This window comes from Gymnogyps californianus, chromosome 7 (genome assembly GCF_018139145.2).
Source record: "Gymnogyps californianus isolate 813 chromosome 7, ASM1813914v2, whole genome shotgun sequence".
Lineage (NCBI taxonomy): Eukaryota > Metazoa > Chordata > Aves > Accipitriformes > Cathartidae > Gymnogyps > Gymnogyps californianus.
The window spans coordinates 32,051,308-32,067,610 of record NC_059477.1 but is presented as its reverse complement, the minus strand read 5'-3'; the positions used below and the strand labels follow the sequence as shown (position 1 = coordinate 32,067,610).

The following is a 16,303-nucleotide window of genomic DNA, read 5'->3' as shown; positions in this document are numbered from 1 at the left end:
TGTGAATATCTGTGTGATTCAGTTTCATTTGTTATGGACTGAGCATTTCTAGAGTTGGGATTGATTGATTCAAGCCACCTGACTGCCTGGAACTTCCATTCAATATCTAGTGGCTTTTAAATTCTGCTTCCCATCTCCTAAATGCTCTTCCACGCTTGTCAGAAGACTTCTAATATTGTAGTGAGAAAATTAATAAAGCTTCTGTGGTGGTTTCTGAAGGCTGCCTTGAAGCAGTGGGAGTTTAAAAATATGGATGGAAAATTTAAAACTCTTTTAATACTGTTGGTCACTGATTTCCAGAATAATACTTTCCTTTACAGATGTGAAAGATCCTAAAGCCCTTTTTATGTCTTCACAAATTAGCTGGGCATTAGTATTGTCAGAGGTGTGTTTTTTCTCTTTGACGTGCTGACATTGATAATGTGCTGATATTAGGGAAAGAGATGTTACTGTCAATATTATATCTCAATTTTTCTAGTGTTTTAAGTAGATACATATTATCTCAATCTTCCACTATAAAAGCATAATTCACAATATTTAGAAACACTTCCATGTCTAGTTATACTTGCACAAACTGTTTCACAACAAACTGCCTCTCTGTAGATTAAATTAATTCCGTATAGTTTGTGCATAGAAATTTTACATTACCTGGTACTACATGGGTATGTTGTTACTGGGAAATTCGTTAGTGGAAGTTTTGCAGCGGCTTATTCAGCTGAATTGTGAACACTGAATTGCATTTTGTCCTGTCTTTTTGACTTCTGCTTGAGACAGTCTGCACAATCTTCTGCAAACCATCTGTTATCACTTAAAACAAGTGTACATTAAAAACTTTAATACTGACATTTTCTAGTTTGAACACTTGAACTCGCAGAATCATATTTGCTTTGTAATCTACATTCAATCTTGGTTGTGTTTGGGGTTTTTTGGTTTTGTTTTTTTAAGGCAGAATAACAGCACTTAATAGAAATACTGCAATGTTTTGTCTGGTGTGCTGATGACATGAAGTCCCTTTCATTCTCCACCAGATGTTTATTACATGATCATGGGGAACTGGATGCACTGGCTTAGGTGCTCTGTTTTAGTCCTCTGTTCCTGTGTATAAACTATTTCTGGGAAGTTACTGGTTTGAGTACCGAATGTGTTTCCTTACTCAGATTTTTGGTGCAATTTAAATTAAGTAAACAAAGCACTTCAACTGTTCTGAAATTAGCAAACTGGAACAGTGGAAAAAGCTTTCTTGCTTTCAGCAGGAAAATGGATGTGAAATTGAAAGTAAGACATTGCTGGTTAGTTTATTTAGTGAGACTGGAAATTAACAGTTGATATTGTGCCAGAAGTAAACCAGAAGTAAACTGTGCAATCTGAAGGTATTGAATTATTCTTCAAAAAGTACTGTCAAATCAAAGGATATGTGGAAACCTGCTCTAGGCTTACAGGTGTGTACAAACATGGAGCAGACATAAGCATTCATGGGCCAGTGTGCTCCATGTTCCTGGTGATATGTGACTGCAGATCAGGCCATAGCTTGCCAGATTTTGAAGTAGTAAATTGCTGGCAGATAGATGTAGAACTACTACGTACCACTGGTGTTAAAAATCATATGATTTAGTTATTCTCAGTTACGTGTTTTAAACTGATACTTGATTGCATAATAAACTATCATTGGAGTCCTATTATGAATTCTTAAGAATAAATGTACTGTACAATGTATTGTTATCTGCCCATTGAAGTTGTGTCATTCAGAATAACTTTTCAATTTAAAAAATTGTCTGGTTTTGTACATTTTTATTCAAGCCTGGCTTTCTCATGAAAACAGCGTAGGCAATAATTTTTTTTTTCGTTCTGGCCCATTTACCTGTTCCTGACTGGGACTACAGTCACTAAAAAGTACTAGCCAGATTTGAAAGAAGAGTAGAAATCTCAGAGAAATTCCTACAACTTGTGTCTGTGCTGAGCTCCAGACCACCTACAGCATGTGCTAATCTCATGTCAGAGTAAATAAGGAGGGGGGCGGGTACAGAAAATAAGACGAAAACATTTGAGACTAGGTTTTGCTAGTCTTGTGCACAGAATAACACTTTTCCACGCACCCTCTTGTGGTTCCTTACATAATTAGGACAGTTATCAGTCTGTTTTTTTCAGTGTACATTTGATGGGCAAACCACCTGACTCTGGGCCCTGTTTTCAGGTGTACTGAAGCTAGGCTTCCTGGTAGTGGACATTGATGAGTTGCTGGTGTGCTTAGTGCTATAATGACAAGGCCTATCCCACACTTCCATTTTAGGCATGTGTGACCTTAACTGTTGGTGCCCCTTAATTATTTGTGCTTGTACTGCAGACAAGTGTAGTAATTTTGTAAGTGGAACTTAAGACACAGCCTCACTACAGCTTGTGTAAAGGTATTTGATAAACTAGCTTAAAACTGTATATAGCTTATGTGCTAAAACCATAATTGTTCTGCTCTGAGCTTCATACAGGCTGCAGGAGTCCACTCGGGACAAATATTTTGGTTGTGCTAACATTGCTTTGATGTTATCCATAGGTGAGCTAGCAAGGCTGAATACTGAGTAGGTATATATGGGCTACAGTTAACAAATTAGCTGCTGTATTCACAATCTTTGTAAAGAACTGGAATCCTTGGCTACTTTTTTCTTAATGTTGGGATTATGTGAAATCCCTGTGAATGATCACATGAATTATTTGTGTTAGGGTGAATTTCATGATGCAATCCTCCTGTATTGCATATGTGAATACGCATGTGTTGCAGATCTGCATCCCAGCTCAAGCTTGTCCTAAACAGCATAGGAATGCAAATATTTTTCGTTCTGCGTTTGGGGTGAAATGTTGGGGATGCTGCTGTGAAAAAGCTGATAAACCTGATTCAGTAAGCACCTCGTCTTGCTAGGCTTCTATGTACCCCTAAAAAACCTAAAAGTCAGTGATGAGTCAGGTTGTTTTGGGTTGGGGTTTTTGTTTATTTTTTAAATGGCTGTGGTTTTGTGTTTTCACAGTTTTCTACTCACTTTTGGTTCTATTCCTTGTGAATCATCAGATGGGGGGGGGGGGAGGGAAGCAAGAGAATATATAATAGCAGTTTGTTCAGTTCCAGTATTTCATGCCTCCAACTTGGATTCTTTTATTAGCTCTGGGTTTCAGAATGCTGCTTTGGACTATCCAAACTTAGTCGGTGAAAGGACCAAGAACCTGTTTTATAAAAGCTTCACTAATTTAGGGACTGTAGATATTTTAGAGTTCTGGATTTAATACTTGCATGAATCTTGTAGTGCATGAAGCCCATGGAAAGTGAAATGTGTGACGTGTTCTGAGGTCACTATCTAGATGTTATTCCCTGTTTTAAGCAATGCAAAGAAAGAATGCTAATGTTTGTCTACTGCACCTGTTGTAATAATAAAGTAAAAAATGTTTTGATACAGATCTATGAGGCAACAACTGAAATCAGAATTTGTCTGAACTGTTTGTGTGTTGAAGAACTTTACATCTGTGCTTCACTTAGCTCTCTGACTATACTACTTGTTTCTCTCATGGCTTCCTGAAGGATCTTGTGGAGTTGATATCATTCCAGTAATTTTGTGCTAGCGTTCTATAAATCTTCCATGTGTCTACTTCCATTTAGGTATTATTTTAACCAGAGAAATACTTTTTGAAAAAGAGAGAAGCCCAAAGAGGCAGGGTTCAATTTTAATCCAGAATGTGATTAAATTATGATTGAAGGTACCTAATGGAATTTTGCCCCCCCCAAAAGGAATAGCTTTTATGACTGGGTGAATAGCATTTGGGAAGGCTAGGCTAGAGTGGAAGGTGGAACATTAGCCTTTCTGGATAAGGAATAGTAAGTTTCTCTGGTTTGGCACTACATAGTCTTGTGATATTTGTGTTTGTTGATCTCTATGAACAGAGCAAGTAAATATTCTCATTTTACAGATTAGAATACAAAGAATACTTGTATTGACTAAGGTCATAGTTTGTAAATAGCCATGTTGGGACTGAGATACAGAAGCTCCTCACTTTTACAGTCATTCTTCAGAAATTGACTGGACTAAGTTATGAAAGGAAAAGGTAACTGCTATCTATGTATAATTTATTAACAGAGAATAATTGCGTGAATGTTCTTATAATAAATGTTAGACATTTTTAAATGACTTTACAGCCACCTAGGATATGCTGCTGTTTTGCTTTCTCGCATAACTCTTTTGGGTGAGACAAACATAGTTCCTTATCTGCCATTTATAATCAGGTTCCTGAATTAGAAACAGGAGCCAGGGCTTGAAGAAACTGCATGTTAGAACGAAAGCTGTCCGTATTATAATCTATATCCTTAATATTACAATATCCTACTAGTTACCTTTCTTCTACTACAGTTCCGAGATACGAGATCCAGTAATATGATCACCTAAAAGTAGGCATTAGTTTCAAGATTTTTAGTATCCATGTGGAATTTTACATCTTCTTTGTCATAGCCCTGTATGTCCTCATTGCGTGAAGTGCCCAATCATTTGGCACTACTCTTTGCTTCTAATACAGCATCCTTATTGTTTTCAAAAGCTACAGATTTCTTGCAGAATCTCTTCTAACTGCTCCTTTACCTTTCTTTAAACTCACCACCTTATATTTACCTACCTGTTTTTAAAGTTACAAACTTTTGGTTGAAGACTTGTTTTCCCCTCTAGCAAGGACAAAGCTTTTTTCCCCTCTGGCTAAGGAATTAAAAAAAAAAAAAAACAACTTTGATGTCTTCAGCTTCAGCATCAATTATTGTAACATTAGAAAAAAAGCAAAACTATTCATGTGTCAAACAAAATGACGTAGTGAAAAGAAACATGAATGATACTCTAGAATTGAAATTACTGGTTTCTGGTACCTGTATACATAAAATTTCTGGAGAAGGGGCTATAGCTTACTGTACAGTGGAATCCTGCCTTGGATTCAGGCTTCCAGAGGCTATCATGATGGAAAAGCTAAGTAAGACCTGACTTAGTCCCAGTGGTGAAACATTAAGAACCTTAAAATTATTTGGCCCATTACCTGAGCAATGTTTTGTTGATATCCAGAACTAAATGTAGTAAGATGTTGATGTTGGATCTGGAATGTGCCTGGTTCTTACACATACCTACTTAGTCATTTTCTGTCAAGCAGAATTAATTTTAAACATTAAGTTGTTGTGGGTCATCTTTCTCCCTTTACTTGATTTTCCAGTTGCACATTTTTGTGAAAAAGTGAGATGTTTTTCTGCTGGCTTTGAGAGAAGAACTCCAAAGTGGGACTTTGTGTACAAAACAAAAAGACCTGTCTCAATTTACCACTCACTGAAGAATCATTTCACTGTCTTTATCCCTAGACTTCAGGCACTGTGCAGCCAGAGTAACCAACCACAGAATTCTTGAGTTTTGTTCTACTCTAGTGTATGGATAGTGACAGCGTTGTATAATATCCCAAGAAAAGATAAATTCCATCTGAAAGACAGTAGTATTTATATATAAAAATGTCTCCTCATGGAAAGGGAACTGTGAATGCAATCTTGGTCAGCGGCAGTATGTAGCATCCAGCAGGAAAATGCAACATAAGTGAGCACCACTGTAATAGTTGCATGCATTTTTTTAGTGCAAATCTTCAACTGTGTATTCCTGGTAAGTAAAAGATACTCTGCGGAAGCAGCTGATGAAAATTCAGCATATGATTTTACAAACCTTCACTGAAATGCAGAAAGACCTAAACTGCTGTAGTTTGTGGAGTTACTTGCAAGTGTAAAGGACACGCGAAGGGCTTCTGTTTGGAAGGTTATCTGTTTTTTCCAACTGTATCCACCAATGCTACCTCTCGACAAACCTTGCCTTATCTCTGTCCCTTGATAACTACAGCTTCAGCACTACTACTAAGGGCTACTTGTGAGCAGGGATTTTCGATGTTTGGACAAACATCTAGACAGTTACCAGTTTCAGCTACTTAAGCTAAGCAGTTATCTGATTTGACAGTTTGTTTTTAATAACACATGATACAGAACATCAAGTGATAATATTATTCTTAGTACATATGATGTTTACCTTCAAAACACTGTAAATCATTAATTGGCTAACTTACATCTGCAGAAAGTGATCAGTTGAAAGAACATTGTAGAGGAGTCTGGTGTTTGAAACTTGTTGGGAACTGCTGTGGTATCCTCCCCGTGCCCCCCGACCAGTCTGGCTAACCAGGTTACAGAATATACCCTCCAGTAAGACCATGTCACAACACTGTCAGATGAAGATGTGGGCTGTAATTTAGGTGGTTTAAAAAAAAAACAAAAAAGCCTGTATTCATATTTTAGCCTTAACTGCTGTGTTAGTAGTAGGTCCAGTAATAGGTACCGAGGTTGGGAGAGGTTTCTTTGGGGCTTTACCTTCCTCTGTTCACCAGTGTTTTGGTCACCGGTGCTCGATGTTGACGTTTCTGTCATCTTGAGCAGGAGGCAGTTTCCCTTTCCCCCCTTCCTCCAGGGAAAGCTACCACAGAAGAGCCCACAGCCTTGAAGATGAGGCAGAACATGGAGATAACCCCGTTTGCCTCCTGTTATGGCGGGGACTGGCAAAACCCAGCCGCACGCTGGCGGGTGGGACCGGCAGTAGGTGCGATCCCTTGGGAAGCACCTCAGCCAGGCCGGGGTGCCGCCTCAGGGAGCGCCCTCGGGAGGCGCCAACGGCCGGCGCGGCGCGCCGAAGGAGTTAACGGCCGCTCCGCGGCGGCCCGCCCATCGGCCGCGCGCATTGGCGGGCCGGCTGGCGGCGGCGACCAATGGCGGCGGGCGGCAGCGGGGGGCGCGCCAATGGGGGCCGGCAGGGGGCGGTGGCGGGGGCCGGCGCCGGCCGGCGCCCGGTTGAATGGGGAGTACAAAGAGGCGCGGGGCCGGGAGAGGCCGCCGCCGCTGCCGCCGCCACCGTCCCTGACAGAGGCGCGCGCGGGGCCACTGCTGCCCGTAGCCCTGCGCCGACGCCGCTGCTGCTCCGTTCCTCTGACAGCGCGGGGAGGGATCGCCGAACCCCCGCCTTTTTTCTTTCTTTTTTTTCCTTTCCCTTTAGATTTGCTCGTTTCTCCCGCTTCCCCGGTGCCCGTGGAAGAGGCGCTCCGCCGCCCGAAGGCACCGCGGCGTAGCGGGAGCGGCAGCTGCAGCGGCGGCGGCCGTGTGCATGAGCAGGGCGCCTGCTGCCGGCCCTGTCTTGCCGCTGGGGCTCTGCTGCCGCCGCTGGGAGGCGAGGCGAGGCAGGGGCGCCGCCGCCGCAGCCCGGCCCGCCCCGGGCAGCCCCGCTGCGCCCAGGGCCCCCCCGGCAGGGGATGCTCCCGCCGGCTGCCGCGGCCCTACGAGCCTGAGCCTCCGTGCCCTCCCCGCCGACCGACCCGCGGCAAAGCCGCCCGCCTCCCCGCGGGGCGGCCGGTGCCGCCGCCCGCCCGCCCTGCGCCCGGCCCCGAGCGGCGGGTGCCGGGCCGGCGCGGCGCGCTGCGATGCGGCTCCCCCGCGGCGCCCGGAGCCCCTGCGGCCGCCGCGGCTCGGCTGAGGGCGAGCTGCCGTGAGGCGGAGGCGTTCCGGCCCCGGCGGTGCCAAGCTCGCTCGGGGGTGTCGAAGCACCGGGGCCGGCGATGGCGCCCGCCACCGCCGCGCTGCCCTGAGGGTCCCGCCGGGGAGACCTTGGCTCTGGGGGACGCCTGGCCGCTCCGGAGACTTTGGGGGCGTTTGAGGGTTTTGCCTTTTTTTTTTTTTTTTTTTTGGTCTTTTTTTCCCCTTCCCCTTCTGTCTTTTGGGGTTTTCTCCCAGGTGGTCGTGCCCTGTGGTGGGGGAGCCCCCTGCACCTGCCCAGCGGTTGTCGCCTCACCCGCTGCCCCTTCCCTCAGGGCATGTCCCGGTCCAACAGCGTCAGCCCCCCGGGCTTCGGCGGCCCTGCGCCCTGGGCAGGCACCGAACAGCACCGCTCGGCCTGGGGCGAAGCGGAGGCCCGGGCCAATGGCTACTCCTACCCGCCGCCTCCCAACAGGTCCTCGGGCAAGAAGGCCTCCCGCATGTCGAGCAGGTGGAGGAGCGAGGAAGACTACGAGCCCCAGGCGAGCCAGAGCCGTGGGGAGAGCGGCTGCAGGATGATGAGCTTTAGGTCCAAATCTGCCTGGCAGGAGCATGGTGACGACAGCCGACGTCACCGGTCCCGCCACCCACCCGGTGGTGATTCCCCCGCTGCCCCCAACAATGCCAGCCCCCGGCAGCTGGGGGAGCAAGGGGAGGTACGGCCCCGGTCTGTGGAGCTGGGGCTGGAGGAGAGACGCATCAAGGCCAAGATTGAGGAGCTGGAGGAGGAGGACGGGGACGAGGGGGACTCCGAGGTGGCCTTCTCCATGGGCAGCTGTTGCAGCAGCGTGCTGCAAATCTTCAGGTCCAAGAAGTTCCAGTCGGAGAAACTGGAGCGCCTCTATCAGCGCTACTTCTTCCGGCTCAACCAGAGCAGCCTCACCATGCTCATGGCCGTGCTAGTGCTGGTTTGTGTGGTCATGCTGATCTTCCATGCCGCGCACGGCCACTATGAGGTATCCTACGTCGTGGTGCTCTCTCTGGCCATCCTGCTGATGGTGGTGCTGTGCATGGTGTGCAACCGCAACGACTTCCACCAGGACCATATGTGGTTGGCGTGCTACTCTGTCATCCTGGTGATTCTGGCAGTGCAAGTGGTAGGGGTTCTGCTGGTGTGGCCCAGGAGCGCCTCAGAGGGCATCTGGTGGACTGTCTTCTTTATCTACAGCATCTACACGCTGCTGCCGGTGCGGATGAGGGCCGCAGTCATCAGTGGGGTGGTGCTCTCTGCCATCCACCTGGCCGTCTCCCTCAAGATCAACGCGGAGGATAAGTTCCTCCTGAAGCAGGTAGGCGAGCCCTGAGTCGGTTCGGGTGTGTGCTTGGTAGCCCCCACCTGCCCGCCACGTTGAAGGGTGAGGAAAATGGGGTTGTCTGACTTCCACAGGCCTGCCCGTTGCTGGAAGGCTGACAGGGCTTTCTATCGAACCCCTAGGTTACCTGCCACAAGATGGGATGTTGTACAACGTGGTGGCTAGCCTGTAATCTTGCTTCTTGTATAGCTGTGGTGTTTCCTTGTTGCTGCTTTTCATTAAGGCTCTAAATGTTTAAGAAATGTGCCTTACTGGTTTCCCGTGACCGCTGCTCCAGCACTGCCAGCCAGCCCTGCTAATGCCCTTCAGTTGTGTTTAATGTAAACAGCTCTGTGCTAAGCACACCTGTGGAATGGTATCTGCGCGTGCTGCCGTGTTACTGAGAAATGTGTGGAAAGTCTTGCCGTTTTTATCAGCTAGAGGGTTATCCTCATGTGTCACTCTCGAGTCTGGGTTTGGTGTCAGCGCAGTGCTTGCTAAGGCATTGGAGAGCGTGCTCAACAGGAACGTAGAGTAAGCTTTTGGTTTAGCAGGAAGGTGTTTTGCTCTGAGGTGTGCTGGAAATATCTATGGTGAAGAAGCCCAGAATTCATATACAGCCAGAAAAAAAAAGTTAAAAAAAAAAAAAATGCAGATTATTATTTAGCTGTGATACCATGTTTAACTGGAGCAGTTCAGTTCACGGAAACAATAAGACTATTATCAAATGCATTACAGTGCATTTTTTAATTACCATGTCTGTATAAACAACAGCAATACAAGGCACCACTCTTCTTTTCAAGTAAAGCAAGCAGCCTTGGGGCTCATGTACTTTAAGCTTACCAGGCACCTTGGCAATCAGGAAACCATTGACTTAAAATGTTGTAGCTATGTGGTAATCGTCATCCTTCTGATGAACAGGACTCTGAACAAGGATGAGCCTGTCACAGAGTCAGCCCTGACGCTTGTATGTAACCGGGGATTGTTTATTAAAATCAAGTGTTTGGTAGCTTTACAGCCCTATCACGTAATACAAAATAAAGCCTTGCACTTGCAGTGCCTGTCTTGAGTCTTACTTCTGAGTTGTTTTGAGTTCCACCTATTGCAGTGTCAGGAAAAGTGGTAGGGCTTAAATAAAACTTCGGTAGGACGGGGCTGTCGCTGCTCTGCTCTACAAAATAGCCCGTGAAATTACTCTTTTCTCCCCCCCTGCCCAGTTAAGCCTGGTTGGACAGTTTCTGGCTTTGTTCTTAGTTTGTTACAGATATTTTTATAAACTGTACATGGCATATTTTTCTTATGCTTGATATAAATGGCTTTTTGTGCATTTCCAGTAGAGCATACACTGTGAGCAGGACAGTTGCTGTTTTTCTGCTTGACTTGGAAAAGTTTGCTAATGGCCTCAGCTCTTCCTTGCTAGGGCTCTGGTCCTGCAAAGCCTTGTGCGTGCTCTTAACTTTATAAACTGAGACTTGTCCTATTGAATTCAGTGTATTTGGAGACTGTATTGTTACATATGAAGGCAAAGCTTGTCATGATTATGGCCAGAAGACTTAGCAGTCTGTTCAGAGCAAAGCTGAGTTTGGAGGATACTAACGAGTGCATAAAATATCGTTAGGTTGGAAAGTGTTGGTAACTGTATTTTAATGGGAAGAAGCCTAAATCACAAAGGCCAAATGATTGACTCCCTCAGTAGAAAATTTGGGATAGTTACAGCTCCCTCCCTTTCCAAATGCAGCAGGGTTATTTGTAAGAGGTTGGGCTTGTGTATAGATGTGCACTTGTCGAAGGTAAAAGCACGGGCAGTAGCTGATGGTACAGTATGCACAAATCTGTGCATTACACAGTTGCTTTCCCTTTCATACTAGCACTGGGTTTTCCTGCAGTTTGACAATAAATGTTCAGTTAATGAGGAATGTCTTAGGAGTACTCTTACTTTGTTTTCAAAGGCAGAGTGTCTCTCCATATTGCCTATTTATTTTTCTTACTAACATCAAATGCCGGTCTCTATCTTGCTGTCGTCTACGTTGGCGTAGCTCTGGCTGAATTCAGTGGGGTTGTACAAGGCCAAGAATTAGATTCTTTGCACGTTTGCGTATGAACATGAGCTGCTATCTCTGGCTGTCTGATAGAGAAATCTGTTTCTGCCAAGCACATCGCCTCACAGCTATTAACAGGCCTTCCTCACTGGGGCTGTATCTCGTTGCCATGGAAATCTGTTGTGTTCAGCTCTGCCCCACTGATGCACGCAAGCCCTATTTTCCCCCCTTCAAACTAACAGGGGCAAAGGTAGACAACGACCAGATAAATTGAGAAGAGTGGGTTAAGTTGTTTTCAGTGACTTCACGCTGGCAGTCACATCAGCCTGGGTTTTGCGGAGCAGGAGTGGATGTGAATGCATTTGTGACTACGTGACCAGATGGTTCTTTATCCACGGCAGTCACAGAAGAAAGGCTGGTTAGGACGTGTATCCCCTTTCCTCCCTTTTTCATGGCATTTTTAACCATAATACTTAAGTGAGTTCTTCTTTGTGGGGGCTTTTTTCTTTTAATCTTCTCCCAGTTTTTTCCAAGCCAGGAAAATTCATAAACTCGTTATGATCCACTAACGTTCAAAGCTGGGTGATTCTTGTGTAGACTCCTGAGCACTTTTATGAGGCTCAGGAGCCCGTTAAAAACTTTGCTGCTCCTCTTTCTCAAGAGAGTGAAATTCTTGGTTGTAGGTCCCTTTTGGGAGAAAGGCAACTTGTTGGATTCCCTTGTTGAAGATGCATGATTTCATTGTCTGAATTACCTTTTCCTACCACTACTGGACTTCTCTGTCACCAAACTCTCTGGTCCGAGGCTATGCTAGTCAGGCTTCATGAAAGGGTTAAGGCAATCCACTATTTCTGAATCTGTAAGGTGACAGGAATAAAGGTAGTTGTAATTGTTCAGTCTTAACTGAGCTGCTTTTTAAATAATTTTTCTGGGGTCACTGGACTTTGAAAGTAGGCTCTGACTTCTATTTGCTATCTGGAAGAATCTTGGGTCTGTCTTTCAAAAGAGTGCCCCGAGCACCCCTAGCACAAGCAGCAGGTATACTTGGTACCTCTGTGAGTCTGATTGGGTGGAGGCAATGATCTTGGCTTCTTGAACTGATGTTTGATTGGAACAAAAAAATGCTAATTAATACAAATTATTGCATTATATTCAAAAGTTATCCAATGCTGAGGGAGGGGAAAAAAAGAAATCATGTGTTTGAGAATTTACTCACATCCAAAAACTGCTGCTGGAAGCAGAGAACATTAAATGTATGACACTCAGCCAACTACAATTCTTGATTGCTTAAAAGTTTTGGGTTTTTTTTTTTTTTTTTGTGCACCTATGATCAATTAATTCTAGAGGCACTGCTTTCAGAGTTATTGGGGAGGGGATGACTGCATTTGTCTTCAGGTTTGTGTCCTTGTGTTATTCTGGGACAGTTTGGATTACAAATGTGTTTCAATGCACACAAGTCTATCTTCCTCTCTTTTTAGGCCAGCCTTTTCTATGTGTTGGTTGTGATGCACTTTTGGGCTCTGAAAACACATTCAACTCCAAGATTCATCTGAGAAGTACTTTATATGCGAATGGGACTATCTAATACTCAACTGAGAAAGAAATAGACTATTTATCAATAAACTCTCTTGCCTTCACAACAAAGATGATACTGAGATTTATTTTATGTTCCGGTAGAAACGAACTACCTAGCTGACCCACAAACTTGTACAGATGCATGGGAAGAACTTGGAGTGTATGATATGCAGATGCTTAACTGAAGTCATGTGAGTAGACCAGCTGCCCTCAGTGCAGATAGTCTTGAGTAAGCACTGGCATTTTTGTAAGACTGGGGCTAAGGGACAGGGAGTTTCACAACAGAGTTTATTGGGCTCTGAATCAGACTTAAAAAGGGATGGGGATTGTGTGTGGGAGTGGGTGGGGGACCAGGGGTAAGGGATAAGAATGCCATATACAAACATCAAACCAACCCGTGGACTGAGGTTAGATTTACTCCTGTTTTCCCATCCAAACCTGTTTTATTGTAACTTTCTGAGGTTCCTTGTTCAAGGATACAGTTAAGCCTTTGTAGTTTATTAACTCAGTGTGAGTGGGTGACTGTTAAGGTACCACGAAAACAGAACACTGGGAAAGATAAATACTTTTTTTTTTTTTTGGCTTGTGCCAGTAAGAGACACCATCGAAAGAGAAACTGAAATGCTCTGATCTCTTTCCTCCCCAAATACTACTGCAAACCTTCTGCAAAGGATCTCTGATAGCACAGTTCTGAACAGCTGCCCCAGCACATGGCTCTTGTTTATGGCACTCTGATTCAAGGCTCCTGATGTTGAGCTCCTTCTTGCTCGGCCCCTTTCCGTACGCCTCCATCATAACAACATTACATTAGTACTCCTCATCCTTCACTTCTGAGAACTGTGTATATGTTGGCCTTTCTCCCTGTCAGTCCACGTTAATGGTACGTGATTGATCCACAGCTGCATGGTGGCTCTCTCGAAAGTGCAACATTTCAGTTTAATCATTTCTAGGAAGATGTTGGTATGAAAACATGTGCAGTCTCTCTTTTTCCTTTCCCTAAATAAACTGTCACCCTAGCAGGGCTAAAACCAACTTCTTACTGTAATAGGATATCAACCTGAGTCTTGTGGATATCTTCTAGCATCTCATAAAGATACTTTTTAGATGCAATTTAAATGGCATTCAATGAGAAGCTAGTCACATAGCAGGAGGAATAGTACTGTATGTTCCATCTCAGCCTCAGCATGCTTAAGATATGTAGGTGATGACTGATTTCAAGACTAACAGATTCTCAGAAGTGTGTCAAGCCTTCATTGTCTTCGAGTGGCCTTTATTCATAAAGGAGAGATGAACTACCTGAGATGCAGATAGATCTGTACGTCACTTTGCTTATGGTTGTTTGCTGCCTGTTTTACTTTTGTCCACCTGGAAAATAAATTTGAGTAATGTTCATTTAGGATGTGATTTTAAGGCACTCGGCCACATGGGGCCAGATACCATGTGCCTCAAACAGCACGTAATGTCCTGTTCTGCATAAACATTGATATCAGTAGAGCTCTCATACAGTAAGATGTGCTCCAGCGCTGCTAACAACTGAAGAATCTGCCTGAGCAGGAGTTTGACTGAAGTTAGTAAAAATTGATGATTTCTGGTCTTTTGTTCAGGGGAAAAAATGGCAACCCAAAATATTCAGTAACTGTTGCATTGACAGTTGCCTCCCTAGTGTAATTCTGTAACAGAAGTAATTAACTAAATCTCTGAGGTATTGTATATCAATTAGTCCTTTGTAGGAATATTGTCTGTATCACTTGGGAATGCATGTGTTGCTTGAGGTTTACAAAGGCATATCTGTTTTTCTGCTCTCCTAAATTACCCTATGATCCTGCTACCTCCTAATCTACCCCCCTTGCTTTATCCTCCTTCCCACCAGCCTGTATTAGTTTGATATTTCACTGTAATGTTCACTGGTATCAAAAACCGTTAGTGTAATAGTGTTTGAGTGCTGCGCGTCTAATTTCTCTGTGTTCCTGGATTCTTAATAGGTTCGTTGTCTCGGTAAACTGACCCATTTGACTTATTTCTCTCAGCCTTGTGGTAGCAATTGCAGTCTTATAGCTGGCTTGGATCTCGGTGAATTGAAGACGAAACCTGATGGGGATGATTTAGGTGCGTTGCTCTGCCAGATGCACTAATTCTAGCAAAAGGCTTGTCCTTCTAGGCATTTTTATGACATGCTTCAAAAGGCAGGGTGTACTAGTTCTGTTTATTCATGGAGAGGTGAAGATATTTCAGCAAAATGGTGGGATTAATTGAGATGCGTGAGGCAGAAGGATAGCTTTCCATGCTCTAATCTTACAAAGCAGTCATTGACTTGTCCTTCAGTGTCCTGGGCTCTATGGCTTGGTTTGACACCAATGTGACCCCTATACTCTGTCAGAGACCTGTCCAAGGCAGGACGTCTTATTTACATGGTCTTTTGTGATTAACTGCATTCAGATGATTTATAAACCTGAATGGCAGTGGAAACAAAATGCTGATTATCCTAGTGCTAAAGGCTCGCTGGAACTGGTTGTGCCCTCTCAGAGCCTGAATCAGCTCAGCGCTTCCTAAATGCCCTTTTGCTCCGGGTTTGCTGTCGCTTGGGCAGCACTGCCAAGGTCTGGGGTAGAAGAGGACTGGGACTCTGCCCAGCTGGAATGTGAACTTTGGGCACCAGACTGTTCTCCAAATGCATTCAATTTGTGTTTGATTAGCTAATCTTTCAGTAATGCACCATAGCTCCCCTTCAGTCTTTTAAGCAAATTGGAACAATTGCTAACTTTTTGGCCATTGCAGTAGTTGGAATAGTTACAGTCTTTTGGGAATAGCTGGTTTTGTCCTCATATTTTGGTACTGGATATTACTCTCATTTTCTAATCAAACTAAAAGAACTTTCCTTAAGTCCTGGTAGAAGATGCAATGAAAAATCTCCAGCAGCAGCTGAAACACCGAGAGGTAAAAATTGAAATTATTTTGACAGCAGCTTCCATGTGTGTGGTAAAGTGGTCCACCCTGTAGCTGGTAGTGGCTTCTGAGAACCCGTGCTTTGAAAAGTTCCTGTCTTCCTCTTTTCTTTTTTTTTTTTCTCTTCCCCCTCCACCCCCCCCCCTCGCCCCCCCAACCCCATGCAGGTGGGTGCGGTTCAGAGAAAATACCTGCTTTTGTTTGGGGAGGTAGAAGACAGGGCTCCAAGTTTTGCTAGCCTTGGGCAAGCTTTATCTTGCCGTCTGCTTTATACGGTAGGATTTACGTGGCATCTTGCACAGGTAATCTGTACCCAGAAAATGTAGTGCGGAGGGAGCTGGAGTGCACCAGAGTCTCCCCCAAGCCTTCCAGCTGCTACATGATTTCATGATGTGCTACATGGTTTTTTTTCATGGCCCAGAGGGGTAGGACAGTGACAAAGTGTGTGCAAGGAATGTGAAGATTCACAGCTTCTGGGAAGTGGGTGGGGTTCCTGTATAACTGCTGTGTGACTTTTTTCTTCTCCTGTGAGTCCTGTGTTTTGATGTGGGATATACTTGGTATTAGTTCCTTCCCTCCTTCTGAAGTTTAGCCTAGTGATCTGAACTTGTGATATCTTGCATCCAAGGGATGCTCTTTCTTCTTTTTGTTTTGACATTGATGATACTTTAAAAAAAAAAAAAAATTTTTTTTGTCTTTACCTGAGATGTATCCTGCTGCTGCCAGAAATTTAATTTGATTCATTATTATGGAGTCCTCAGGCTAGGTAAAAACCCAAGGGGAAATCTCATGTGAATGAAAAAACACAACCCCAAAGATATTAAAGAGGATAATCTAGTTATGAGGGG

At 44.5% G+C, this 16,303-nt stretch overlaps 1 protein-coding gene across 1 annotated transcript in view; it reads left to right on the top strand.

Moving 5' to 3' along the window:
* The first annotated feature begins 7,787 nt into the window (after positions 1-7,787).
* ADCY5 (adenylate cyclase 5) overlaps positions 7,788-16,303 on the top strand; it is a 224,165-nt gene continuing 215,649 nt past the window's right edge. Inside the window, exon 1 of the mRNA XM_050899524.1 lies at positions 7,788-8,895. Coding sequence (XP_050755481.1) covers positions 7,885-8,895 — 1,011 coding nt within the window. The 5' untranslated portion in view covers positions 7,788-7,884. The remainder of the gene's footprint in view (positions 8,896-16,303) is intronic.